At 37.0% G+C, this 26,797-nt stretch overlaps 1 protein-coding gene across 3 annotated transcripts; it reads right to left on the bottom strand.

Annotated features, from left to right (window-relative positions):
- Nucleotides 1-28: 28 nt before the first annotated feature.
- On the bottom strand, nt 29-25,274 carry FEZ2 (fasciculation and elongation protein zeta 2). Of its 3 annotated transcripts, none has more exons than XM_062629511.1 (9): nt 24,984-25,274; nt 23,286-23,394; nt 20,234-20,350; nt 18,728-18,872; nt 16,391-16,659; nt 13,538-13,618; nt 9,330-9,405; nt 7,854-7,919; nt 29-1,865 (listed from the first exon to the last, which is right to left on the bottom strand). In XM_062629511.1, the coding sequence occupies exons 1-9, from the start codon at nt 25,214-25,216 to the stop codon at nt 1,849-1,851; spliced, it is 1,113 nt and encodes a 370-aa protein (XP_062485495.1). In that variant the 5' UTR covers nt 25,217-25,274; the 3' UTR covers nt 29-1,848. The 3 variants fall into 3 exon arrangements, with proteins under 3 accessions (XP_062485495.1, XP_062485494.1, XP_062485496.1); XM_062629510.1 differs by lacking the exon at nt 29-1,865 and adding an exon at nt 3,783-3,879; XM_062629512.1 differs by lacking the exons at nt 29-1,865; nt 13,538-13,618 and adding an exon at nt 3,783-3,879.
- Nucleotides 25,275-26,797: the final 1,523 nt, after the last annotated feature.

Below are 26,797 nucleotides of genomic sequence, written 5' to 3'. Positions count from 1 at the left end.
TTCAACTCATCCAAGATTTGCTACAACCGTTTTGTTATTTTTTTAGCTCTTAATTGTCATCATTTTGTCCCATCTTGTCACTTCAAGCCTCAAAAGTAGATTGAAACATCTCTGACTAGATCTCAGTGGAAGACATAGTGCATTTCACAGCATGTGCACCTTTTTGAAAAAAAATAAGTGGAACAGGGTCATCCCCTTTTCCAATTTCCAGGCATCACTCATCAACCTCAAGCATTTCTATACAAAAAGCAAGCCACAATGAGTTCATAATATATCAGCTAAAGAAATAAGTGGCAGCTATTCTTGTTAGAGAAACCACAGATGAATAAAGTATACAGCAACAAAACCACCCTCAACTTCCTTACGTATGACGCACTTATGCAGAGGATCTATTTATTCCTGAGCAGGCGGGGAAGTACCCATCGGTGGTCAAGTGGGGGACAGGGAAGAGGAAAGAATCTTAAGCTGAAAACCTTACTGACTGAAAAGGCACGAAAGACAGAAATATTGAGGCCTTTAGAAAAGAGAAAGCATTATGAGAACTGTTTCCAAACTGAATGCGTTTTACTGATCAAAATGAGCATTTGGTGACAATGATAAAACTGGGTAAGGTATTCAGAAGCAAATTTCTCTTCAACTAACAAAAAGACTTTAAATGGAAAAAACCGTTTGAAGACATACATGTCTCTTTAGAACTTTATCTTTTAGTGCTTTCACATAGACAGTACATAAATCTGTGTGTATAATCAACAGCAATTCAACCTAGAAAATAATTTTTATTTTTATTAGCACTCCTTACATTTCAATATGATCTTTAATATTAGCAAAATTATTTGTGACAAGTATTTGATGTTGAGATTATGGGGTATGTTTCTTCTACAAGATTTAAAAAATACATTCGCATCTGTTTGAATGCAGATACATCATCACAGAGGAGACAGTGCATACAATTTACAAGAGAGATTTGTAGTAAAATTCAGAGATACACAACAATGAACGTCTCCGTATAATACTGACTTGGGACCTGGGTGCAAGTGTTTTAAACTGTACAGGTATTCTTAAAAAGATACAGCATTTTAAAATGTTTACATGTTGAAGCATTTTCAGTAAGATCAAACACTTATTAAAAACAGTAAAATTACAGCAGCAACATGGGAGAATACCTAAGCCACATGAAGATTAATAATTAAAATAAAAACAAATATGAGATATTACATTACTTGGATGTTTGGATTAAATAACAAGGATAGGTAACACAACAATTACTTATGCCAAACCATCAAAGAATCTGGATTTGTCCACTCTATGAACAATACTGTTGTACAGTTCAAAGTTACCATTTTAAAAGAAGTGTTGAATGCTGACTTCCACCAGCACTGTTCTGGAGTGCTTCCTGGTGAACTCGCTTGCATCTTTTAGTCCAAGCCCGACTATGATCCTTTTTCCATCTTTGCTATAGGAACTAAGGATGCTTTTAAATATGGATTCCTTAAAACTAGGCTTATTTTATTTACACTATTCAAAGTTTGCGTTTCCTTCCAACAATTAAATGTGCGGGAGGATTTACTACATGCTATACAATGTAAAAATAGACTTTAAAAAGCCAGAACAGCGTGAGTAAAACTGTACAATGTTTGTTCCCTGCTCCAGTTCATTGCACTATTAAGTTAAAATGGATGAGTTGTCATGCTCAGAAGACTTACTGTAGGATCAGAAAATACACACACACACAGAGGAGGTAAATGCATAATGGTTTAGGTATAGTGCCAAATTAAAAAATACTGAGTTATATACATGGAGAGCTTCTCATCCAGGAAGGAGAATGAATAATTTGAAAGACAGGCCTCTTCACGTAGGACACAGAACTGCAAAAGAACCACAAATACATCTTGATAAACATCAGTGAAGTTAGTCTGTATAAAAATATAATGTACATACTAAAATACTTAAGTGTTGAATTCTACCCTATTAGTAACACTGTAAAATCTAGACATTAGTTGAAACTGGCAATTAGTATATCATCCCCTTCTCAAAAGATAATTAAGTGACACAACCCACTATCTTTAACTAACATAATCCAGAAATGAGTTGTCTAAAGGTCATGTCTTAAACAGTGCTTTCTGAGGTGTTCTATTAGAAAACAGAACATTAAATAAACAGGTGATGCATACAGTTATATCTTAAAAATACGCACTGACAATTTGAGATTTTAGCTCTACTTTCTAATTCTGGTACCTGTACTTGAATCACACAGTGGGAAAATAAGACATGTCCTTCATGTATTTCTCATTCCTGTTTCACATGTAAGACACAAACCTCAGAGCAATCCAGCTTTCAAACCCATGCTAGCACAACACAAAAGCAAATAAAGAAGTCAGGTCTAACAATCAAACATAAACTTCAAAGGCAAGAAAATGTTCATGTGATCTGAAATACCTGCATAATTTAAAAATAGAACAAGGTGTAAATTCCTGCTTTATTTAAAAAAAAAAAAAAAAGAAACATTTTTTTTTTTTTTAAGCCTTTACTAGAAGCCTGAAAGATCAGATATGAAACAGCAAAACAAACTTAAAGATGGAAAATTATTCTGCTTTCATGACATCCACAGTCAGAATAAAAGTCTAAAAGTAGTTTAGACATATTTCATGCATTTTACTCAGTAGTAATGTATTGAATATTATTTTTTGTACTGTACTTGTGTCACAATTACTATTTAAAGACAATCAGAAAGGAACACAACGGTTGGCAATATATACATCTTAGAACTGTTTACTGTAAGGACATATCTGATTTCAAAGGCATTTATTTCAGCTGTAAGTACATATTTATATTGTTATTTGTAATAGTTACGTTTTAAGAATAACACAATTATTTACACTTATGTGTTTTCTTGAATTAAGGAAAAACCCCCTAAACTTGCAGAGGTACAGATGAAATGATGTATTCAGTTTGTATATCATACTGGTAGTATGTTATATTCAAAAACTATCCTTGTACATGAAGTTAAACCTTCAAATTTTGTAAAAGCTGGAAGTAAAAACTAATAATCTTGAAATAATGTGTAACAGACAACCTATCCCTAATATCTTTATTCTGTGTATATCTATTTATATCTATGTATATCTAACATTTCATACATATCAAGGCAAGCTTGGACAGATTCTTGGGCGACGTGGTCTAGTGCGAGGCATCCCTGCCCGTGGCAGGGGGGCCGGAACTAGATGATCTTAAGGTCCCTGCCAACCCTAACTATTCTATGATTGATTTGTTCTGTAAGTAGCTAAATTAAGAAGCCCTTGCTTCCAGGAGATTTCCTCAGATGTTCTTCGTTACCCTCACAACAGTAAAACTAGGTAAATCCCCTTCCCATGATGCCTTCCTCAGCTTCTACTTTAAATTTGCTATGAACTCCATACCAGCAAGTCCTTCCCATATTGTTCCTCTGTCCGCATGCACTTAAACTGATAGAATCAAAGAGTGGTTTGGGTTGGAAGGGATCTTAAAGATCATCTAATTCCAACTCCCCTGCCATGGCCAGGGACACCTTTCACTAGATCAGGCTGCTCAAAGCCCCATCCAACCTGGCCTTGAACACTGCCAGGAATGGAGCAGCCGCAGCTTCTCTGGGCAACCTGAGCCAGTGTCTCACCACCTTCACAGTAAAGAGTTTCTTCCTAATGTCTAATCTAAACAGACCCTCTTTCAGCTTAAAGCCATTCCCCCTCATCCTATCACTATGTATAAAAAGTCCCTCCCAGACTTCTTGTAGGCCCCTCTTGTAGGTCAATCAACACCCCCAAGTTTTTGTCCTCAGGGCTGCTCTCAATCCATTCTCCACCCAGCCTGTATTTGTGCTTGGTACTGCCCTGACCCTCAAGCCTGTCAAAAAAAAGCAAATCACTAAGTCCCTTTCACTATTACTAACTTCATTATGGAAATGTTCACTGAAAAATAAAAAGAAACAAAATCCCACAAAAGGAAAAATGTTCCTTTTAAAATAATTTAGGCTGCATCAAGAATAACATGATCAAGACAAGGTAAGCTACTGCGTTGTATGAGACTCTGCATAGAGTATGTACATTGTCCAGCTTTGGGATACTTACCCCTGAGACAAGGTACTCCCTATTGAATAGATCCAGGGGAGAGGTAAACGATCACTGGAAAGAGGGACTTAAGCATGAGGACAAAATGATGCTATTTTTAACATTCTGGAGGACACAAGAGGGCAGTAGAAATTGGGAAAAGAGGAAACTTCAAAAAAGCAAGCACTAGAAATAATTTCAAAGTTAATAAACCTATTCGGACATGCATATGGAGGTGGTTTGAGCTTTTTTCCCCTTAACATGAAATGCAGAGTCACACTGGCCTTTTTCACTTTTTCCTTATACTGGGTTTGCACACCTCATATTCTGAGGATTTCTATTTCCAGCATTTCAGAAGATGGTTATGAAAACAGGCACAAGAATGATCCACATTAACACAAAAGGTCAATAGCAATCTGGTTACAGGACTCTCCTTTGAGTCCCAGTCCCATACTTCAGCCTAGCTTGTGCCCAAATTGCCCTGTCAAAACAAATCTACTCAATCATGATTAAACGAAGGTACCAAGTACCAGACACCACATGCAGAAAGGGTCTGAGTGTGATTTCGTACATGATCCAAATTGAGTCTTTCACAAGTTTCAGAATTAGTTTGGTATTTAGTTCAAGATACTCAAGACGATGACACTTCAACAAACCACTATGAAATTCAGATAAAATAAAAAAAATATTTTAGTCTGTCTGTTTTTATGATAACACCAGTGAATTTGGCAAGATTTCTTGTTAAATTAACTCAGTCTTTCGCTTCCATTAATCATTCCAGGTTCACTGTGTCCTTTCATTTGTCTCATCACATTATGCCAACAATACTATGGCAATTATTAGAATAGTTTTTTTCCCTGGTATTTTTTCCTTCAGCTGTTGCTTCTAAACAAACTAAGTAATTTTTCAACAGTAACCATCAGTGTCTGAGCAACTTTAATTACCAATTCTGTGGACATCCATAACACCCACATAAGACTGCATGTTCTAATTTTTTAAATATCACAGAATAAAAGGACAGTGCTGCCTTAAAAAAAAATTGTTAAGGACTTGTAAGTAAGCTTTGCTCCCTCCTCCCTTTGCCTTTTACAATGGAATACAAGGCTAGAAAGAGGGTCCTACTTCTACTGAAAAATGCTACACTAACTGTACTTTCCATAAAGCTACACGTATCCTATTGTCACATAATAATTTACTGCCTTGATCCTCAAAGGAACAAGAAGTTGACAGATTTTAACAAAACATCTTTGATGATATTTCACACATTTCAAAATTTCATTTCTTGATTAAAGCTCAATATAAAGAAATGGAATCCATTCAGTGCAAGACAATAGCTGGATCATACAGTATAGAAATGTAATATTAATACAATTATCACTGTACTATACAGATTATTATTACTGAGCCCACCATTTGTTATCCTTCTGCTTCTTTTGGAAAACAAATTCAAACCCCATAATCCTGATAATAATTTTCACCTTGCCAGGGCATTTTTAGTCGTTCCAGTGAAGACAGCAGGCTCTTCAAAAAGCAGGTCCCTCCTTTTAATTGAAATTCAAGAAGTAGCTTGGAATTTCAGGCACAAAAGCTGAACTGAAAGTTGCTTTAAGTGATCATATAGAATCATCTAATCTCCCTTTAACAGGCTTTAAAAATAATTTCCAGACAACAGACAGGTGGCTGGGAATATTTTGTGCCATGTGTGAAGCCTCACTGAGGCTTCAGGCCACAAGTTTTAGTGACAGAAAATGAGAAACAGATTACAACTTCAGAAATTATTGGAAGTCTTTGCCTGTTGCACAGGATACATCTCCATTACACTGTAACCCTGTCAGCCAAGCTATAAATATTTAACATAATCTAAACACAGCAATATGAAGCTTAGTTAAAGCTACACTGAAAGGAAGAGTAAATTCTGTGCTTACTAGCTTGTACGTTACTTGCTGTTGGGCAAACAGACCCGCGGAAGATTAAGAAAAGCTTAGTTTTGCTCAGTAATGAAATGGTAGCTGTGAGGGAAGAGCATTTTCCTTTCAGTATGAGTGATGTGATTTCATGCTCCCATCACTTGTGTTTTACAATTTAGAGACAAGAGTGCTTGTATATGACAACCTGTTCGATCCAACATATTTAATGTATGATGCTCATTGATGCATCTACCTAGTAGAACATCCTTCTTGATTTTAAATTTATGAGCCTGCAGAGGCAGAAGTAGGAGGGAACCTCAGTATCAAGCTTCCTAGATCATCCCATCATATGTTCAGCTAATCTACTTTTACAAGCCTTCTCTGTAGAAGATTTCTCCATTTCCCTAGGCAGCCAGTTTCGCCTCAGTGTCCTAGTAATCTGAAAGCTAAAATAAGAGCAGAGATTGTAAAGAGCACTATTCGCTCCAGTCACACTCTCAGAATTCTACCATAGGTATTATGATGAAGAGTAAGCAGCTATAATTATTGACAACAGTTCATCCTCTTGGGTCAAAGATTCTGCTTCACAAATCTGATGTTTTGTGCCATCGCCATTAAAAAAAACTTTGATCTTGAGCCTAAATGGCTCTTCAGATCATAAGCAAATACATCAGTGTAATCTAAGAAGGATTTTCAGAAAGGGTAAGTAAACAATGGAGAAATCAAAGGAATCAGCTGGAAGGATTTCTGCATTCTTGTTGTATGTGGTAGTTTTGCAATCCTACATAAAACTTTAAAATGAGCCCCTTCCAACAGGAAGTCTATTGGAACTTCTAGACTACTGCATGGCACTATTCAGATTTTCCTGAAGCAACAGTACACTAAATTTCATCTACAACTTTAACCTGAAAGTACTTTCAAACCTCTGTGACATGAGAGACATCAGAAGTCTGGGTACAAACACAAAAACCTTTAAAAATCATACAGAGGGAGTTATGTCAAATGACTGTATTTGAAAAAACAGTGACACTTGGAGAACATGATACCAAATGAACATAAATAGGCAAATAAATAAATAAGGCATGCATCATCCTTTTGTATGCCCATTTGTTCAGATCTGGGGAGTTTGATACTTAGCTTAAACAATAAAGTTTAGTTTAAACCCTAAAGAAGATGGTACCATTTATATGCCAAAAAATAAGTAAGAACATAAGCATTAGTAAGATCTAGGCAAAAATAAAATCAGAAGAAAAACTTTTATAAAGTAATTTAACAACCTGAAAACTACCTGGAACAACTCCTTAAAGCTAAAGCAAGCAGTAAGTTTCAGTGTTTGACATTCTATTAATACAATCAATGTGTAAGACTGGAAAACAACTGACTCACACACAAACCTTTTAAATAAAATGTGAAGGAGGTATAACAAGTAGACATAAAATAAATAATTTTTACTACTGATAAGAAGGTAGTACTTAAAATGAAACTATAAGCATTTCATCTAGCAAATGCAATACTACCATAGGCGGTTTGAATTCCAATTTGGAAAAACTGGTACAACACAGTTTTTAACTATACCTGTTTAATTTTGTATGTCAGACTGCTCTGCTCCTGCTGATGACCTTCAGCTATTTGAATATACACCTCATACTTTTCTATATTACACTGTCACAAACAAAAGAACCACATTTTGTTTATGAACTACATCCTCCAAAACCTAGAACAAAATAGAATATAAACAAGAGCTGTGTTTGACAGGAAGGCAACATAACTCATGAATGCTGCATGATTACTCTCTCCAAACATACCTTGTATGTACAGCAAGCTATTTTAGAATAAGAAAATCCCTGCTAAGAAACATACTTACCCTTTAAAATATAGTCTGTTAACAAGCTTGGCACTTTTTCGCTATCCTCTTTCATGGCATGCAGGACTAAAGTATGAAAAAAACATTTAAATCAGATATAAGAAATGCATCAGTCGTAACTTAAGGACAACACTCTCAAAAGAAATAGCATGGACTTGTTTCAACTGCTCATAGGGCTATTAGTATCAAATTAGTAAGAAAGGTTTTAACTGGAATATGAGAAGATAGTATGAGACACATAACATACCTCCACCTGTCACTTGTGTAATTCTCACGGAACTCCACAGTAGATGGATGCAATAGATCCATATTACATGGCTAATTATTACAGTAAAATGCCATCAGTCATACCAACAAAAAAACACTTCTTCCTTATTTAAAAAAAAAATATCTCAAAGTCACCACATCCAGAATGAAAAAGTGCCAACAACTACTGGAGGGTTGGAATTCTTAGGAAAAAAAAAAAAAAAGAGAAAATTATGCTGTATCTTAAAAAAAAAACAATAAATCTTGAATACATGATTGGAATTTGGCATTAGCTCGTACCAATACCAAAATGCCATTTTGGTGACTTATATCAAGTCAAAATTGTCCACCCTTGCACGTTTCTGAAGAAAAGCAAAGCATTTGTACTAGCTCAATTTGACAAACGTAAGTTTGTCTGTTACTCCATAAACAAAACTAATGACAATCCTTTATGAAATGCTCTGGAAACAACTGAAAAAAATCAGAAGTACAGAATTATACTGAATAGCAGTATTTAATAAACTCTAAATTCCTCATGAGAGACTCTGAAGTGGAAATATACCAAGTGCTTTATTTCAGTTTTTATGTTGAAAACAGACACTAGTGTTCATAAGTAGAGAATAAAACATAGCTTTGAAAGAAAAAACAATAACCCCAGACACCTGCTTTACTGTCTGCCTTAACAGCAGCAGAGTGAGTCAGAAATCTGCAACTGAGTCACAGGATCAAGTTCCAACCAGCCCACAGAAGGCAACACTGTTAATAGTCTTTACTGTGCATTTGTAGAGACATTTTGTTAATAAACTGTCAACATGAAAAGTTTTCAGGAGGCTTTAACCTCTCTCTGCTTAGCACTGAAGTTCTGAGAATATTTTAAAGTTAAATTTCAATATGGCAAGAGGATAAAATTTCTCTACAGTAAATATTAAATGAAATATCCATTTGTCACAGAATAAGCATGAATTACCAACTAAGGATGCCAACTTTCTGATACATGCCAGTTTCTAGCCTTCACGGCTTCAGAGAACAGCTGGAGAACAAGCATACCATGAAGACTCAGAAAACTAGCCAAAATACACAGTTAAAAATCATGCAACTTTACACATATGCAAGTTTACATACATACAGGCAAGGGGAAAGAGAAAACTCTGTGGATTCATTTGGTTTTGAGCAAACCACAGCTAGAAATACAAAGAGGAAAGGATCAGCGGGGGAACTTTATATGCTCACTTTTGGTTAATGTCTGAAGATCTTCAACAGATGGGGGTCCATTTTTCTTCTCATAAGGAATGACGGTTGTTAAGTACTGTCAAATGAAAAACAGAGTTATTTGACAGTCCTTTTGTGCAATTTATGTTGCTTGCGTTTTATTTTGCAAAAATTGGAGTAAATGACATTGCTAACCACAAGTAAAAGCTTTTCAAAAGATCGCATTTCACAACAGATTAAGATACTATCTTTCCCATACCAAAGCTTTTATCACAGGAGCCAACTTCTGTTTTTATTTTATTTTTTCTTAATTACATGACCACTTTAGAAGTCATGCAGCCAAACACTAAAATAGTCTTAAAATTTGGAGCTGTTTATAGTAAAAGGCTTCTTGGTTAGGTTTCCTCCTCAGAGCATATGCAAACCAACAGCAAAAGCGTCCCCATTTTCCCTCTGTAAGTCCTTCATATATTTAAAGTCACACCCCCTCAAAAAATACTGTAAATGCAGATGAACAATTTTCAAACTTGCTCTTCAATAAAACAACAAACTCCCCTATAAATATCATGTGATGTTTATCAGAAATCAGAATGTAATTCTTTCCAGGGAGAATTAAAATAAAACAAAACTAGACATTTAGGTGATGTCTTACTTTGTAGCCTATATGAATGCATTTTCTTCTTAGAGGTCAGCATTTCAAAAGTACTGAAATTGCTGAAATTTTCCCTAATGAAAAAGCTTCCTGAAATCTCCCTCAATTACGTTTTTAAGAATTTAACAGGAACTTTATTCTGGGTTAACTACAAGGCAGAAGGCAAAGCAACCCATCTCTCACTCAACTTGAGGTGTGGTTCATCATGTAACAACCAAAAAACACGTTATATAGAAGGTCTCCTCACCTAGTAGCAACACTTCAGCAAAAGTCAAGTCTAACTTGGACTCTGGTAAAATGGTTCACTTTGGAGAAGGAGATTTAGTCTTGCCTAACACAGCTATAACCATTGCCATGATCAGAGCAGGATTATGCATTTCAGGCTCAAACAGCCAAACAGACTCAGTTCTGTGTCACTTAAAGGAACCTATTGTACAGGATGTGCTGACATCTCACGAAGACCTTATGCAAACACAGGGCACCCTTCTCTCTCCCTTTTGCTTTTGCATTTCCTCAGAGACACTTAGCACAGAAGACGAAACTATGCAATGCTTCTTAGGAAACAGTCAATTTTAGATTTCTTTTCCAGCAGACATAACCAACAGGTATCACTGAGAACTGCACACTTACTAAAATTACTGGAATCAATAGCTAAGTATAAGGCTGTGTTGCAAATCTGCAAATGCCAGAGATGAAAGTAGGTCTTCTAACTCAGAAATCAGATCTCAGCCTTCAGAACTAAAGTAGCATTCTACTTTTCACCCAGGCAATACATTATTAGCATGTTTCACTGGACCAAATACCAATATTCCCTTGTTTTCCTAAAAGGTAGAGTTCTGAAAAAGTAATTTTCCTGAAAGAAATGTCTTTCTTAGTTTCCAGAAATCATCTTGTCTTTCTTATCGATACTTTGGTGTTGTAACAGTAAGTCTCTACAATACCACTATCAAAACTCATTTCCTGAATGCTGTGTGAAAGATAACATATTATGGAAGAGAAAATGACTAAAATGTAGCTTACTGATGTGACCAAGTGCTAAGTCTACTGTAACCTCTAAATTTTTGATGCAGATCTCACAATATGGTAAGCAGCAATTCCCACTGCAATTTCTAATCACCTATAAAAAGCATTTGATATGCCTCAAAACTGATACCAAGATGACTATTCTGAAATTTCTTCTGGAAAAATGATCACAGAAACAGCTACCAATATTTCAATAGCTTTTATGCAGTTAGTGGTGTTGTTTTCCAACTGCAGTATCAGATGAAAACAGGGAATTCCTACTGGAAGTTGCTCTTTAAACACTGAAAAATTCCAAGTAATTTTCACTGATGTCTCAAACACACACACAAAAGGACTAAAATTTTATAAAGTACTCACTATCAGATAAATACTTCCCAGAAAATAGCAAAGATAGTAAATATTAAAATTAAAAACTGAGCAGAGTTCTAAAATGACCGTACAAACTTGTCATAAAGTTTATGATGCGACTTTATATGTAGGAGCTTCTACCTTTTCAGGTATATAAAAAATTGCCTGTTTGTTCCCCCCCCCCCCCCCCCGGCCTTTAGATTGTTAACTAACTCTTCCCTGCTGAAAGAAAACACTTGAGTAGAAGTTTATAATGACAATACACCCAAAAAAACCCTACTTAAATGAACAGTCTGAGAGCAGCACTAAGCAACAGAGCATCTGATGCTTTTTTATACACTGCAATCTGCAATAAGTAGATATCACCAGTTTTTTTAAAGTAGGTCAAGGCTTTCATTATGTGACAAAAAACAAACAAAAAATCCCAAATAAAAAACAAATGCAGTAGAAAAATGGATTTCCAGGACTTAAAAAAAAAAAAAAAAAAAAAAAAAAAGCTGTTATCTTTCTTAGCATTCTTCCCTATTTTTCATTTTAAGTTCTTGTTATTTCCGTGACCGGCTTTAGGATACAGGAAGGGTAAAAAAGCCCCAACCAACCAACCAACCATACCCCTCCTAACAAAGATACAGTATAAGATAAATCAGGGGAAAAAATATGATCAACATGAATAGCATTAGTAAACAGCTAACTCAAAAAAGTGACTGGAAGAGCTATCCAATCAGTGCTATTCTTAATATACAATAATGCTACCTATATAAAGAAAGTTAGGAGGCAGAAGAAAAGGTACATCTGAATAGAGACGTGTATAAAAGAAACCTTTTAATCAAAAGTAAGAAGGGCTGGCATACCTAAATATGTTTACTTTATGACAATACATGACCTTTAAAATAGCTAAAGATACAGGTAAACAGCTGTAATATGTTATTAAATGGTAAAAATTGCAAGGAAAAACAAACAAACAAGCAAAAAAACCAACAACCAAACCCCTGCACAGCTATCACTGTACAAGTATTGAGATAACTGTAGAGTGATAAAAAATGTTAGGTAAGCTCTGTGCATGTATTCAAGATCCCCAAAGCTGGGGATACACAGCTATTTTTACTGTGAGGGTGGTGAGGCACTGAAATGATTCTATGTCTTCATGAACTCTCATACCTTGCTTGAGAAAGAGGGCAAGTCCATGATTTCTAACCTCATGATTCAGAATTTACTTCAGAGGATTTGTTTTACCTCCTGAACTCCTCTGTGGGATACTCTAGTCATCTTCCAGACAAAAGCCTAATCAGGCATGACTTCTAAACTACCAGGCAGTTTATTGCCTCAATGGACTTCTCAACAGGGGAAAAAAAAAAACAACAATATTCAAACACACTTCTGACACAACTGTATAAACTATAATGGATGGGTATGTGTTAAATAATGTGAAATAATCCTACTTTGTAATGTGTGCCAAAAGCCTAAACAATAACATAAGCATTGACTCTTGACCAAAATACAGAATGCATTTAATAAAATACACCCTACAGTTCTGAAACAATTAAGTATTACTTTGGAAGAAGGCATCAGAATCTTGCTATGTAGGTATATGTAACATCTACAGTAATGCCCACTGAGGTTGAGTCTCTGTGCTGTATATTTCAACATTTAAATAGTTGTTAAAAAGACACAAGCTTGCCGATGGCTTATGTATTTTATATCTGTAACATGCATTGCACACATTTGGCTGCTTTTAACATCATGCAACTTTCCAAGGCCAAAAAAGGCATGCAATACACTCCATGCATTTTCCAGATGCTACCATGTTTTTTAGCTGTATTGGCTCTGAACATTTGAAGAAAAAAGAAATGGCTGGTATATTTAACTAACCTGATACACATTCTTCAATTGGATGTCAGATTTTTTACAGACATGCAACATATTTGAAGCACGCATTATGCCAAAACAGACTTTTAGTATGGGGTAAGGATTAACTGTTATTATTGTAATGCCTCAGGATATCAAATCCTGACTGTCTTGAGCTGTTGAGGAGAGAAAGACACTGTAGGCTATTCAGAGTCCTGAGGCAGGGAGAGTACAGATTCCAACATTTTTGGCCTATTTTTTCTCTGCCTCAGCATTTAGCTTCACCTACTGTCAATTATCAAGATCTCAGCTCCCACCAAAAGTGCAGGCAAACAGTAAGAAAGAGAAGATAGCCCAGCACCTGTTTCTCTCCACCTGAGTTTCCAAACGTGTGGCGGAAGCCATTCTGTATGACATTTGAGATCCCTTCCATGCTGAAGCGCTAAAAGTAGCGAAAACACAGCGGAAAGAAAAAAAAGGACAGAGAAAAGTTCAGAATACTGTTAATCAGTGTTTATCAAGACTATAAAAGATGAAAGACAAAGTCAAGCTCTAAGGGGTATTTCAGCACATTTCTATTTTTTCATTCACATACTTAATTTTTTATAATTAAAAAGCAAACTTTACAATGGCAGTTAAGCAGTACAATTACATCAAAATTTAATCAAACAAAATCTTCCCTCTGAGGACCCAATAACTGAGATTTGCCTTTTAAGGCTGCTTCATTTTGAAATGTAAAATATAGTATATTTGAAAGTTTACTTCATGGTATAATATTTAAATTTTGTGTTTGAGCAATATACTTTGAGAGATACTGTTGATAACAATTTCTCAGATTTTAACCACCTATTAGAATATAAACTATAGAGGTAGTACGTTTCAGCTCTACCTCTTTAAAACACTGTAAACTTTCATACTTCCACAACTGAAGCAACAACTGGTGTTCCTGATTTTTCAGTAATATGACCAAATATACACAATTAGTCAATAACATACCCATATTAATTTCAAGCTTCATTACATGGAATCATGGATTCCAATTTTTTTTTTAATTAATATAAAATCCTACCACAGTTTTTTTTTTTTTTTCCTGGAACTTTGTAATCCTTTTTGCTTGCTGGAGATGACAAGTCAAAAAAAAAAAGCAAACAATTTTAGGTTCTAGTATGAGATATAAAAATCAGCAACTGACAAGAACATAAAAAGAAGAAACTGTCAAGCTGCTGAACAGGGCAGTATGATGCACACGCCTCAGCATGCTTATCTGAATGTATTTATTTATGGGAGGGAGAATAAAATGTGCTGGAATACATTATTCATTTGCTTTCTAAAACACAATGAAGTCAGTAAATAGACATAGAAGCTGCCAAAGCCATCTTAACTCTTTTAAGATACCCTGCTTAAAGGAACTGTTATCTTGAAGCTCTGACTATTTTTAACTTCTCTCCAGTTTGCCCTTGTGAGAAAGGCAAAAGTTTTAGAATCCTATGAAAGTGTTTTACCCACAGACTGTACCAAGAACAAAGAATTAAAGCATCTACTTATTAGAATCAAATTATAGTATTTAGAGGGAAATATATTTTCTTAGAGCGTGAAAATTAAACCACACTTTGTATTTAAATGAGACTTCATTACAGTTTTAGTTAATAAATTATTAGTTTTATTAACTATTTATTAACAGAAACTCACTCTTCACAAAGTTACTTGAACATACGATCTGAATGCACATCCTCAGCATTTTCTTAAAAAAAAAAAAAAGGGCATAAAGAAAAAAAAACCCGAGTGTTGAAGGAAGGAAGCCTCCAGCTCCTGGGAGAAGGCTCTCAAATCTGTGCTTGGTGACAGTGAAAGCTATTTTCAAAGGAACTACACACACAGCCTACAGTCTTATTTGGCAGCCAGTGTGTTCAGTCTCCCTCAGAAAGCAATCTGAAATATCTATATCTTGAAGCAACTAAACATGCAAATGTCTTACATTGGGACCACATAAAATTATACTTGAAAGCATCACTCAAGTTTCTAAACTTGAAACTAACCAGAATAGCTTATGAATCACTTGACTCAAGTTTCAAAACCAAGTAATTATTTTTCTCTCTACTTAGAATATCACTTCTTGGTTTTCCATGACTGAGACTCAAAAATAAGTAGATTAGAACTTTCCACTCTGCTCTTGCAGATGGATAAGAATTTCCTATTGTTTTACAGACATACTTACTTGGAGCTCCATTAAAACTTTGCTAGGTACACAAACACTTTTCATCAGACAGACAAGAGCAGCACTCCATTTGGGTTATATCATGGGAATCTTATTCTTGTAACTTTAGAAATAGATTCTGAAGCATTAATATTTCATTACAAATGTTTATTCCTTATGTTTGAAAAACAAACCCCAAGTCCTTCTAATGTCAAACTGAAGCATTCTTTCCAGGACTTAGCAAAGATGTACGATACATTAACCACATTTTCTGCATCCTATAAGAGACACTAAGAAATTCTAGTATTAACATCCACTTAAGTAATTTAAAAATATACTAGGACAGATAAGAAAGAAAATACTGCATTAACAACCTAATTTCTTTCACTCTCTGCCTCCTATTGTTCAATCTCTGTTTGAAAGACATTTTTGCTTTTGTTGCTATATTTTGCAAATAATAAGCCAAATTATCTCCCCTCTCTACTCCTGCGCTACATTTTGGCCTCACCACTGACTCTCATTGGACATGGTAACTCTACCACAGGTTTCAAGAGATCCAGGGTAAGACTTTTTTATTTTTCCTACCTAAAACCCAACATGATCAGTAAGTGTCTGTACAGCTACACCAACAATAACACCGAATTTTCTGCCAGGCTATCAGTGGTACATGCATACTAAAATTCACACAGCGAAACCAAACAGATAAATGTGTTTGCCTACTGACAATAGAACACGCAGCAGTACATCCGAAGACAGTATTTTTTGAAAGAAAGATATGCTGATTCCAGGCTAATTCTCAAACAATTAAAATTTTGAGTATGAGAAGAGTAGAATGTTGCATGACCTTGCGGAAAAAAAAATAAATAACCTCAGTAGGAAGTACCTAAGCCTTGTCTGCAAATGAAGGCATGGAAGCAGGTATTCTGATATAATCTAGGACTATTACTTCCCATAGAAAAAAAAAAAAACCCAAACCCCAAGACATTTAAAATGCATAAACAGTTACAAAAATTTTCTTACTGTTCCAGGCATATGACCTCTTTCTTGTTTGCCATTCTGAGGACTACCATTTTTCAGCTTCTTTTTCTTCTTTGCTGTTTCTTTGTGTTCTCTCTGTTTGTTTTGTACTTCTATGAGGACAGAAATGAAGCTGTTTTTCACTTCCTTCTCAAACTCCAACTCATCTCGTAGAGCCAACTGCTGCACCAGTTCCTCAGAATAATCCTTAATAGCAGTCTCAATTTCTTCTAGCAACTCATTTAACTCAGCAACAGACAATCTTTTTACTCCTATAAATAATTTATATAAAAAGTAATCTGTCAAGATTTTAAGCATGAGAATACTTATGGAAATTACAACAAAAATGTACTCGGAAACTTTTCAAAACAAAAAATTAAATTCTAAACCTACATAGAACAAAACAACATTCCCAAAGGAATAAATAGATCACAAGGCAACTAGACTAGCAACAAGAAGGTGGCTAAACTTGCTTCTTATTCCTGAGAGATCTGATATAATATACAAATATGAAGGCAGATGAAGATATCCCTGCTCACTGAAGGGAGGTTGGACTAGATGACCTTTGAAGGTCCCTTCCAAAAGAAACTTTCCATGATTCTGTTGTAACTAATGAAGTACAAGGAAGCCCTAATACTTCAGAAGCTAAGAAACAATTGTTCCAAAGACATAGGTGCAGATTACCCAACTGCAATCCTGACTCATTTATGATGGATCAGTTGTGGCTCTCAAAGCCTACAAAAGGGCTACACAGGAACTACACAGCTGATGCAGGTGAGTAAAGACACAGTAATTCAAATACAGAAGACTGCTTGGGTTAAATCTTAGCTATTCAAGCTAAAGGACTCAGTTGTGTAAATAGAGCTGTAAATAGTTTTATTTTCAGACTGTCTTAATACATGTCTTTTCCTATCCAAGAAAAAAGTAAATACAAGCTTTGATTTCCTGCTCTCAACCCTAAATGTTAACACCTCTGACTTGTCTTATAAAAGACAGTTTCTAGGTAAACTCTGCAACAATTTCAGAGAGGTGCAGACTAGTTCTGAAGCAGCTTTGCACGCAAAAAAAGGTAGCTTCTCATAAAGTAGCAACCTGAAAGACGTGAGAAACTGGTGAAGCAAAGTTAAACTATCTGCCAAAGTAACTCAAGGCTGGTTGTCAAGACTGACCTTTAAACCATAAAGATGCAACAGACAAGATGAACTCCTGAGGCAAAGCAAAATAAATACGATATGAAATATCAAACCAGCTTGATTAGCTCCAAACCTAAGGACATATGGAACTGTCAGAAAAGCAGGAAGCCCTGCTGAGCAGGATATACTTTGTGTTCACATTCCTGAAATTTATGTGTTGAGACAGCTAAGAGTCCAACCATGAAAATAGGATCTCCTCCGAAAACCTGAAGTGCACCATAAACTGTAAGTCATGTCACAAAAGATCATCTAGTTTTCTGAATCTTCCACAGTATTTATATTGCTGACCCAGACTACTGGAAAGAAAGCACTAAACTTCGTAAAAGGGACCAAGGTAGGGTAGAAGGATCATCTAGCAAACATTCCTTGGGTTCATATCACCTTTGAGACCTGATTTTGACAAATATGCAAATGAAATAAATTCCTATCATAAAACTCATTAATCACAAGTTTCCTTCACATACAATTCAACCTACTACAATTAAACTATACATGTAATTTCTCCTTTCCTTTTGTATAGAGAGGAACAGATGATTTCATTTGAGTAGAAGATGATACAAAGTGCTGGTCTGGGGGGGGTGGGTTTTTTTTGTCTTTTTTTAAATTTTATCTGAAGAGAAATGGAAGGACAAAAATATGTGAGGTTCTTGCCAGAAAAACAAGGCAACTGTTGCCTTATTTTTGTGTAGTGTATATCAAACTATGTTGCAATGTCTGAAACAGTGACAACGAAACACTATTTTCTTTATTTTCTTTATCTGAAGATGTATAGCTCTCCAGAGTTTTAGCTAGTCTTCTTAAATGCACTGTACTGTCCTCAAGAAAGTGTCTCAAAGTTCAATAAAAAATGACTGACTTATCACTTTACCTATGAAGGGACCTCGCTCCAGTGAATCAAGCTTCAGCGTATTTGCTTTAATCTGAAATTCCATAAAGTTTTATTTTTATTCTAAGTTATGAAAGCTGACAAAGATAAGATTTCTATTTAGGTTCTAAATCCAGGTTATTCTTCAGGGCAATTTGAAAATATTTTTGAATCCACGTATTTCATAAGAAGGACTTGCCATAAAACAAACATGTGGCAAACTTGCCATTTAAACTGTATTCAGCAATCATAAGAGGAAAATACTAAATAAATATCACTTACTCTCTTCATAGCTGTTGTTCGTACTGGATCTCTTGAGCGTCTGAATTTCCTGGGAAAGTATGGAGAGCCGATCTGATTGAGTGGGTGTTTCATCATCTTCTGGATCAGGTGATTCCTGCATCATTTCCTCTATTTCTTCAATCACCTTCAAATAATGAAAACCCTAATGAAAACCCTCCTGCACTAAGAGAAACTGCCTGCAATTTGAAGAAACCTGGTAAAAGCTTAAGGGTTTTTTTTATTCTCAATTAGCAAAGATGCTGTTGGACAAAACTAATACCATGAATAGATGGAAGAGAACCAACAAAGTCTTACCAACATTTTCTCACCATCCTTGCTCTCTGAGAATAAGCCTACCTTTTCAAGGTAAACTGGTGAACTCATAACAAGAAGTGTGTTGAAACTAAACAGTTATTTATATGTGAAGGTACACATGGTTCTGCTTAATGGAACTAAACTAAAGAGTGACCCAGAATATATGAATTCCTAAGTATTCAGTCGAAGGAAAACAAAACAACAACAAATATCAGCTACCTCTGCACCCCTCATTTCACTACACATGTTTAAACAAACAAACAAATCTCTGAATAACCTGAAAAATCTGCTGTGCTTATGAAAAGTTTTATGAACTGGTCCATCATCACCTCAAGCTGATTCGCATCCCTGAGCATAAGACCTGAGCGACATAAAATACGAGAACAGAGAGCTTACTTTGCAGTATAAAAATGACCATATTTTACAGGTTAAATTATTAACTGAATAGCTGAACAACACATCAACTTTTACAGGTTTAAAGGCTGCAGTCAGTGCCAAGATCCACCTCACAGTAAAGAGCTGAGACAGTTCAAGCAATCCTGTCTCTTGTACCCTTAATAATCATGTCCATCAGAGTTCACAAGTAACCATTTGAACAAGAAAATACATTCTTGTATTTGCTTACTAAAGGAGGATCTTACTGGACCGTCATTAACCTTACACAGAAGAGCAATTTTCAAGATAAAACTGAAGTAAATCCATGGATTTGGAACAGAAACCTTTAAACACTAAGTAATTTGAAAGCTTAGTAGCAGAACTGTTGATCTGCTCTTGCATTTGGCAAAAACTTTGAGGAATTCTCACTAAACCACAAAGCCACATGAAGCTATGAATGGCTACACAGTCATGGTAGAAAACTACAAACTCTACAATACCACTGACATTCTGAAAACATTATTGCTTCTTAACAGATACATTTAATTTAGCAGTATTTCTGACTAAGTCATGGAAAGAAATGCATAAACATTTCAAAACCCCTGAACTATCAACATGACCTGAAGCATTTAAAATACTTTTCAAACCTGAATGATCAAATATCACAAATTATTATGACCCTAAAAAAAAAAAACAAAACTAAATAAAAAACAATCAAGAAGTTTAGCTACAGTGAACAGCAAAGAAGAACAAAAAAGAATTACATAATGAAAGAAAATACTACACCAACAAAACTGTTCTTTGCTGAACACTTACCTGCTCTGCTGTGAAAAGTGGTTCATCATTGATGCAGGAAACAATGATAGAATGCATATCCAACTGTTCTCTCAGCTCTTCGTCGTCTGACAGGTCAAGGTTCAAGTTATCGTTTACCTAGAAAGCACCAAAATGTGTTTTTATATAAATATATACACACTTTTGTGTGTGTATAAAATCCATGTATGTATATATATAAAAAAACAACCCTGGGAGCTAATAGTGAATTTTAAGAAACAGATTCCCTGCCCATAATTAATGGCATGAATGATTCTTGCTGTCAAATACCTGGAAGCTGAAATACCTTAACTGAAATCAAAACTGCAATTGGAGGAAGTTAAAATAGTAGTCAGTAAAGTCTTTAAATACCCTCAGCATACAAAGACCATATACACTGTGATGTGCAGATACCTACATGCAAGGCAGTCAATCCAATGTAGGTATTTAAATCTTAAAGGAAGAAAGACAACTGTCAGTGTGGGATGAAAACCTACCCTTACCTAACATTACACAAACCTGTTGTTTTATGTGTTTCTATACTTCAAAACCAAAACGTGCACATCGCAAAGGAAAAAAATTAAGTCTCCTCCTTGATCAGTCAGGTATTTTTTACTCACAAAGTGATATATTTTAGTTTATTTAAAAATTTGTTTGCTTTTTCTGCTTTTTGTCTATTACAAGGCTTCAGGCAAAACAAACTAGAAAGGCCCCTCAACCTCCCAAAGCTGCAACCCCTAACCTTTGACATTTTGAGCTCAATTGCTTTAAATGATCTTTGGGTAATTTACAAGCATTACGACTAGCTGTATCAAGTCCTCAGGGCCACCGTATCAGTTTTCAATTTTTGTTGCAATTCCTCCAATTTTCAGTTTCTTCAGAAACCTTACTAGTTTTCAGATTCATTATGAAGATGCCACTGATATCCCCAGAAAGCTAATCTAAAGGGGGAAACACACCATTTGTACTTCTTCAGCCACTAGAATGAAGTCAAATTTCCTTTTTTTTTTTTTTTCCAAAATCTGAATTTCAAGAAGCATGCAGTGGCAGGGCTACATTAAGAATATCTGTTCACCTACTGCACTGATACACCACAGTTTTGACATTCTTTAACACCTGCAGTCCTCAAATATTTTTCCATGTATATAGGATTATGACAACAACTATGCCAACAACTAGATCACAGCAGTTGATCTAGAAGGAGGTCAACTTCTTCTCCTGACATCTCCAGAAACAACATTTTGAGAGACTATCAAAACGTATTTTGACAATTTAGGCTCCTAAATAAACCTCCTAAACCAGGACAACCTCCAGCTGATGCCACGAGTCCATCAGGCCTTCCACACAGCCATACTCCATGCCCATTTCTGTCCTCACATTTCCATCAGGGAATGACCCATTCAAAAGCAATCTAACAAAAATAAAATAAACATGCAATTGCACAATCCTGTTCCTTGTACCACTGCACAACACTTCTACCCAACTACTTCTTTCACTGTCAGAGCCCTATAGCACACAGATCTGTGATGTGAAGCAACAAAGATCAGACAAATCACCTTTATTTGGCCTACATCTTTTCCCCTACAAAAACAGGAACAGAAATCTTTAAGCACAAGTTCAACAGCATATTATTAGTTTCAAATGCATAAAAAAAGTGCCGCTTAGCTGTTGGCATTCATTTTAAGAAAGTTAAAACAATCTACTAGCTGGTCCATATGTGCTGCCACATATCCAGAAATACTGCTGAAACACAGAAAAGTAGGAAAAAAAAGTATGTCAAATGCTTCCAAACAGATGGGCTTTACACAGAAAAAGGCATGCCAGGTGGGGTGAAAGCTGAAAAAAACTTGATACATGTTTAATCCATAAACTGATTTTCCCTCTACTGGCAGCATACCTTAGATTCCTTCTAAAACAGCAACACCACTATATTTTTTATGTAGTTCTTCCATAACTTCCTGCAAACAACTTACAAAGACTATATGAAACCTTTTTTTTTTATATTGTACCTAGTTCCTTATCAAGAGATCCATTGGTCTTCTAGTCCATATTTCAGTCACACAAGGTTGAAGCAAGGGGGGTTTTAAGTCTTTCTACTTTAAATATAAGGATTTAATTACTCAAAACCCACTAAGAAAATCTGAATGCTCACTCTAATAAAAAGCAGAATAAACATAAGTCAAATTCAAGGGATGATCATCAGACTCAAATTGAGAAGGTGAGTTTTCAACTGCCCTCTTGCCCTGCTGAACCCCAAAGTATCATCTTCAGCAGAGCAATCTTTGTTCATGTCACAGTAAAAAGTAGCTGTGGATTATATAACAGATGGCAGAAGTCGAAGCATTACCCTATTCTCAGGTCACACACAAGAGATATTTTTACAACACAACTCAACTTCACTATGTTTAAAATATAAGCCACTTGTTTCCTCAGAAGACCTGGGAGATGGGAATACTGCCTAGCATTTCTTCCTGAAGCATTTTAGTCCACTTTTAAGAAGATCAGAGGACAACCCTTTCTATAATCCTCTGTGAAGTTCTTCCTTCCCTTCTCCATCCCCAGACAACTATTACACTTGTTAAATATGAAAACCAAACCAAACCCACACTTCAATGTCTCCTGCATCACTTTTCCTGTAAAAGAAGACACTTTAATCTCTACTTGAGAGCAAAATGAGATGCACTTAAAAAAACTCCACACTGCATTTACAGTACTCTCACCTCTATTCTCCCCTAACCCTGGACAGTGTTCAATGTGAAACAGTAGAAAGATTTTATGTGAAAAACTTCCTCATTTTACAGTTTCTTCTATCACCCACTAGCTCTAATGACCATCCACCTAAGACTAACCCTGAATTATGCCAACACACGGAGATGCCAACATACATCGATGGTTGGTTGATTTTATTTTTTAAAACCTCTTATGTATAATGTCAAGCACTAAAAATATTTTAACAGATTTAATAACAACACTCTTTTATACAAATACAAATTGTTTTATTTTCCTGCCAAGTACAAAAGGTCCAAAGAAGGTATTTCTGCTGATCAGAACTTACCCCTTTTTCAGAAAGATTTAGCGTTGGCAAGTGCAAAGCTCTGGTGTGGGAAGATTTCCAGTCAACTGGCATTACGTTACCATAATTATCAGTCAAAGCATTCCAAATCCTGGAGAGAGGAATAACAGAACAAAAATGAAGACCATAAAGCAAGCAGCAACTGATCAGCAGTAAATATGCTAGTAATGTTATTTCTATCAACAACTATTTATTCCTCCCTAAATATTCAAGTTACTGACAATATTTTTTATAACGGTTTGAAGCTAAGAGAAAGTATTTTTTTTTGACAAATATAATTTATTTCCCTTTATACCCAACAATGTATGCACAGTGGTGAAACAGAACAATGCTATGAAGAGACAACTGCGTTATTAATTATATAACCATTCTCAGAATCTTTCTGGGGGAGTCCATCCTTTAATGAAATTTGAGCTCAGCTATAAATCCTATACCCACTGTTCCTATTTTCCTTGCCTTTTGCACATTAAAGTCTGGAATTAGCAGAGGCTGAGTAGCAAATTCTGAGACAATTCTTTCTCAATTTCTCTTTGCTCTTTCTTCCTCACCTTCTCTTTCATTCTTCTTCTCCTTCTCTATCACAGAATAATGAACATGCACAAATTTAACTAACATTTTGCAATAATTTAGCTTTATCCAGAAGTACTCTTGCTGAGCTCAGTCCACCACTCTTGCCTACAGCTGATCTTTATTATGTCTACTGTGCACAATCTCTCTGGCATACTACAGGCTTGCATATGTGGCAGCCCTATTCTGCTATACCATTTCAGATTCTGAAACAGAGCAGCCCTGTTAGCAAGTTGCTGCCTCAAGTCAGCCAACAAACCCTGCCTCCAAGTGCTATGCTGCAGGGGCATGTTTGGAGTGGTTGCCTAGCTAGGCTCAGAGGAGGTCACAGGAACAGCCAAGCCACACACAGAAGGCAGACAGAGCCTCACTGCTGCCCAATATGTTTCTGCTTCATGGTTCTCCAAACTTACCTCACTGTTAACCATAAATACCTAGTCTTTTGCCAACTGTTTTTTTTTTTTCTTCTTTTTTTTTCTTCTCTTAGAATAAGGCATACAATTTAGGTTCCTCAAAGTAAAATTGCAGTATTCTGAATGAAATTTACTGTAAATAAAGTTACTAGCATAAATGCCTGTAAAATAATGTTAAAAACAGGAAGGCAGCATAGATCATAAAGGCTCTTCTGCTCAGGGGGAAAAAAGGAAAAAAAAAAAAAAGAATTAGCACAGTTGAGATTTTGTTCACCTGCTTTCCGTTCTTTCCATGTTTAATTTCAAACACTGAAGGAGGACATTTCACAAGAAGCTAAACAAATCCTACCCTCAGTCACTCTGCATTTCAGAACAGCTACTTTTACTTACCCCGGAGGGAAGCGCATTGGGATGCTCACGCACAGGGATGCTCACACACTTCCTTGACGGTTCGGGAAATACAACCAGAAGGCTCCGGTCCCGCAGCCTTCAAACCCTGCTGGGACCCCGCGAGGTAAAGGCCCCGTGGCAGCTCTTACCCGGGGCAGGGCTGTCGACCTACAGAGCCCGCACTGCCGACCGGCTTCACGCCCCTGCTCCGGCCGTACCTGCAGGCCGGGCCAGGCCTCCCCTCCTCGGGCGGCCCAGCCACCGCCGCTGCCTCTCCCCGCCACCCCTTGTTCCCCAGGCCTGCACTCACTCGTCGTCCTGCAGGGCGCTCTGCTCCGTGAGGGGACGCAGCGGAACGCGGCTCTCCCCGCCGCCAGCCCGGGCCTGCGGGGGCTCAAAGCAGAGGGACAACCTCGCCCCCAGGTCTCCACCGCCCCAGCCGCCCTTGTCGCGGGCAGCCTCGGGGCCGCCGCCCGCGGAGGGCTGGAAGCCCGAGAAGTCTTGCCAGTCCCCGGGGTCTCGCTGGGAAGCCGCCGCCGCCATGGCTGCCGCAGCCGCAGCTGGCGACGCCGGCCCGCGCGCTCCCGGCAGTGCGCGCTCCCGCCGCTCGGGGCGGGGCGCGTGACGGCACGGGGTTGCCCGGCGGCCGCAGCGGGCGGGGCGCGCAGGGTGCTGTCAGTCAGCGGCCCAGCCCTGACACTGCCTGAGGGGCAAGGGGGGAGTCCGGGCCGGCAGGAAAGCTGGCTCTGGCCACTGCACTGGGTGCGCTGGGTCAGGTGCTTGTGGGGCAGCACTAGGGGCGGCTGACCGGGAGGTGTATCCGCAGTAATTTCACTGAACCTGGTAACCTAGAGATGGGTAGCTTTTGGCTATCGCTTTTCCCTCCATTGAGCCACATACAGAACAAAGTTTTGGGGATACTTAGCTTTTCCTAGCGCTTTGTTAGCTTCTGATGGTTTATTTTTATCTAGTACCTCTTGGCCTGCTGTAACCTTCTGATACCCCAGAATACGCAGCACAGATAGTCTCTGATCAACTTCTTGAGTTTGGTTTGAGACTTTATTTTCATACTTCCTGCTTGGTGTTTGGAATGCTGATAACACACTGATGTTTTAATTGTTGCTGAACAGCACCTACCCTGGTCATTGTGCCACTGAAGTAAAGAATCACAGAATCAATTAGGTTGGAAAAGACCTTTACAGTCATCAAGTCCAACCTTTAAAGACTTTTGCCTTTAAGACTTTTGTCCTATCCTCAAGCCCTCAAGGTTTTGTCCTACTCAACCACAGCTTTTTCAAGCTGACAAGCCCTAATATATGCAGGCATTCCAAATATGATCCTTTCTGACACTGCGAGTAGGGGAATGGAGGCCAGGACTACTTTGAGTGTTCAGATTAAGTGCCCCACAGTTTTATACATTAGTGCAGTGGTGTTTTCTGTTCTGTTCTGATGAAAACCCAATTTGTCTGCAGGGAGAATTTGAGGATGCTTTTCTAGAAGATTCAGCCTGCCATTGCCATAGTCTTTGGAAGGAGCAATTATGATGTAACAGGTGACTAGAGAGAGAAGAAATGACTTCAGCATACATAAATGTAAAGGAATGCACAAAAATACTTCTGTATCTTAGTCAAAGTCAATTATGGGCTTTGTGGTAACTCTTACTACTTGGGCATTTTGGATTATTGCAGCTACCTCTGCAAGAACATCACTCAGGGGTCACTAGCAATCCAAACAGTAAATATGATGCAAGATACAAGGTGTGCCGCATTTGGATAAAGTGCACATTTTCAGTCCCTACACCCTTCATTTCAAAAGAATGTAACAGAATGGGAAGCACAGGGTATGTCAAAAGTTGGCCAGAAGGTATGGAACTGCTCCCAGAGAATCATACCTTGGGCTTTTCAGCACAGGAAAAATAGAAAATGCAGGATGGCATACAGATACTGATCCACTGCTGCTTTGAATGCAGAAAGTCAGTGGTATCAAATGAAACCATCAAGAGAGTAGGTTCAAAAAAAGGAAGCAGTTTTTCACAGGGCAAGTAGTTAAATGGAAAAACTCTGTGCCTCAGGAAATTACATACAAGAACTTTACATCAAGTCCATTAACTTACAAATTAATAGA

This window comes from Pezoporus occidentalis, unplaced genomic scaffold, assembly GCF_034315485.1.
Source record: "Pezoporus occidentalis ecotype Australia unplaced genomic scaffold, CSIRO_AGI_Poc_V1 ctg34, whole genome shotgun sequence".
Taxonomy (NCBI): Eukaryota; Metazoa; Chordata; class Aves; order Psittaciformes; family Psittacidae; genus Pezoporus; species Pezoporus occidentalis.
The sequence above is the reverse complement of the archived record's forward strand: the minus strand, read 5'-3'. Positions and strand labels throughout refer to the sequence as shown.

Coding starts and splice junctions, on each gene's coding strand:
- FEZ2 (XM_062629510.1), bottom strand. CDS start 25,216: ATGGCGGCGGCGGCTTCCCAGCGAGACCCCGGGGACTGGCAAGACTTC. Junction 13,619..16,390: donor GAGGTCATATGCCTGGAACA/GTAAGAAAATTT, acceptor CGCTACTTTTAG/CGCTTCAGCATGGAAGGGAT. Junction 3,880..7,853: donor AACAGACTATATTTTAAAGG/GTAAGTATGTTT, acceptor TTTTTTTGACAG/GCTTGAGGGTCAGGGCAGTA.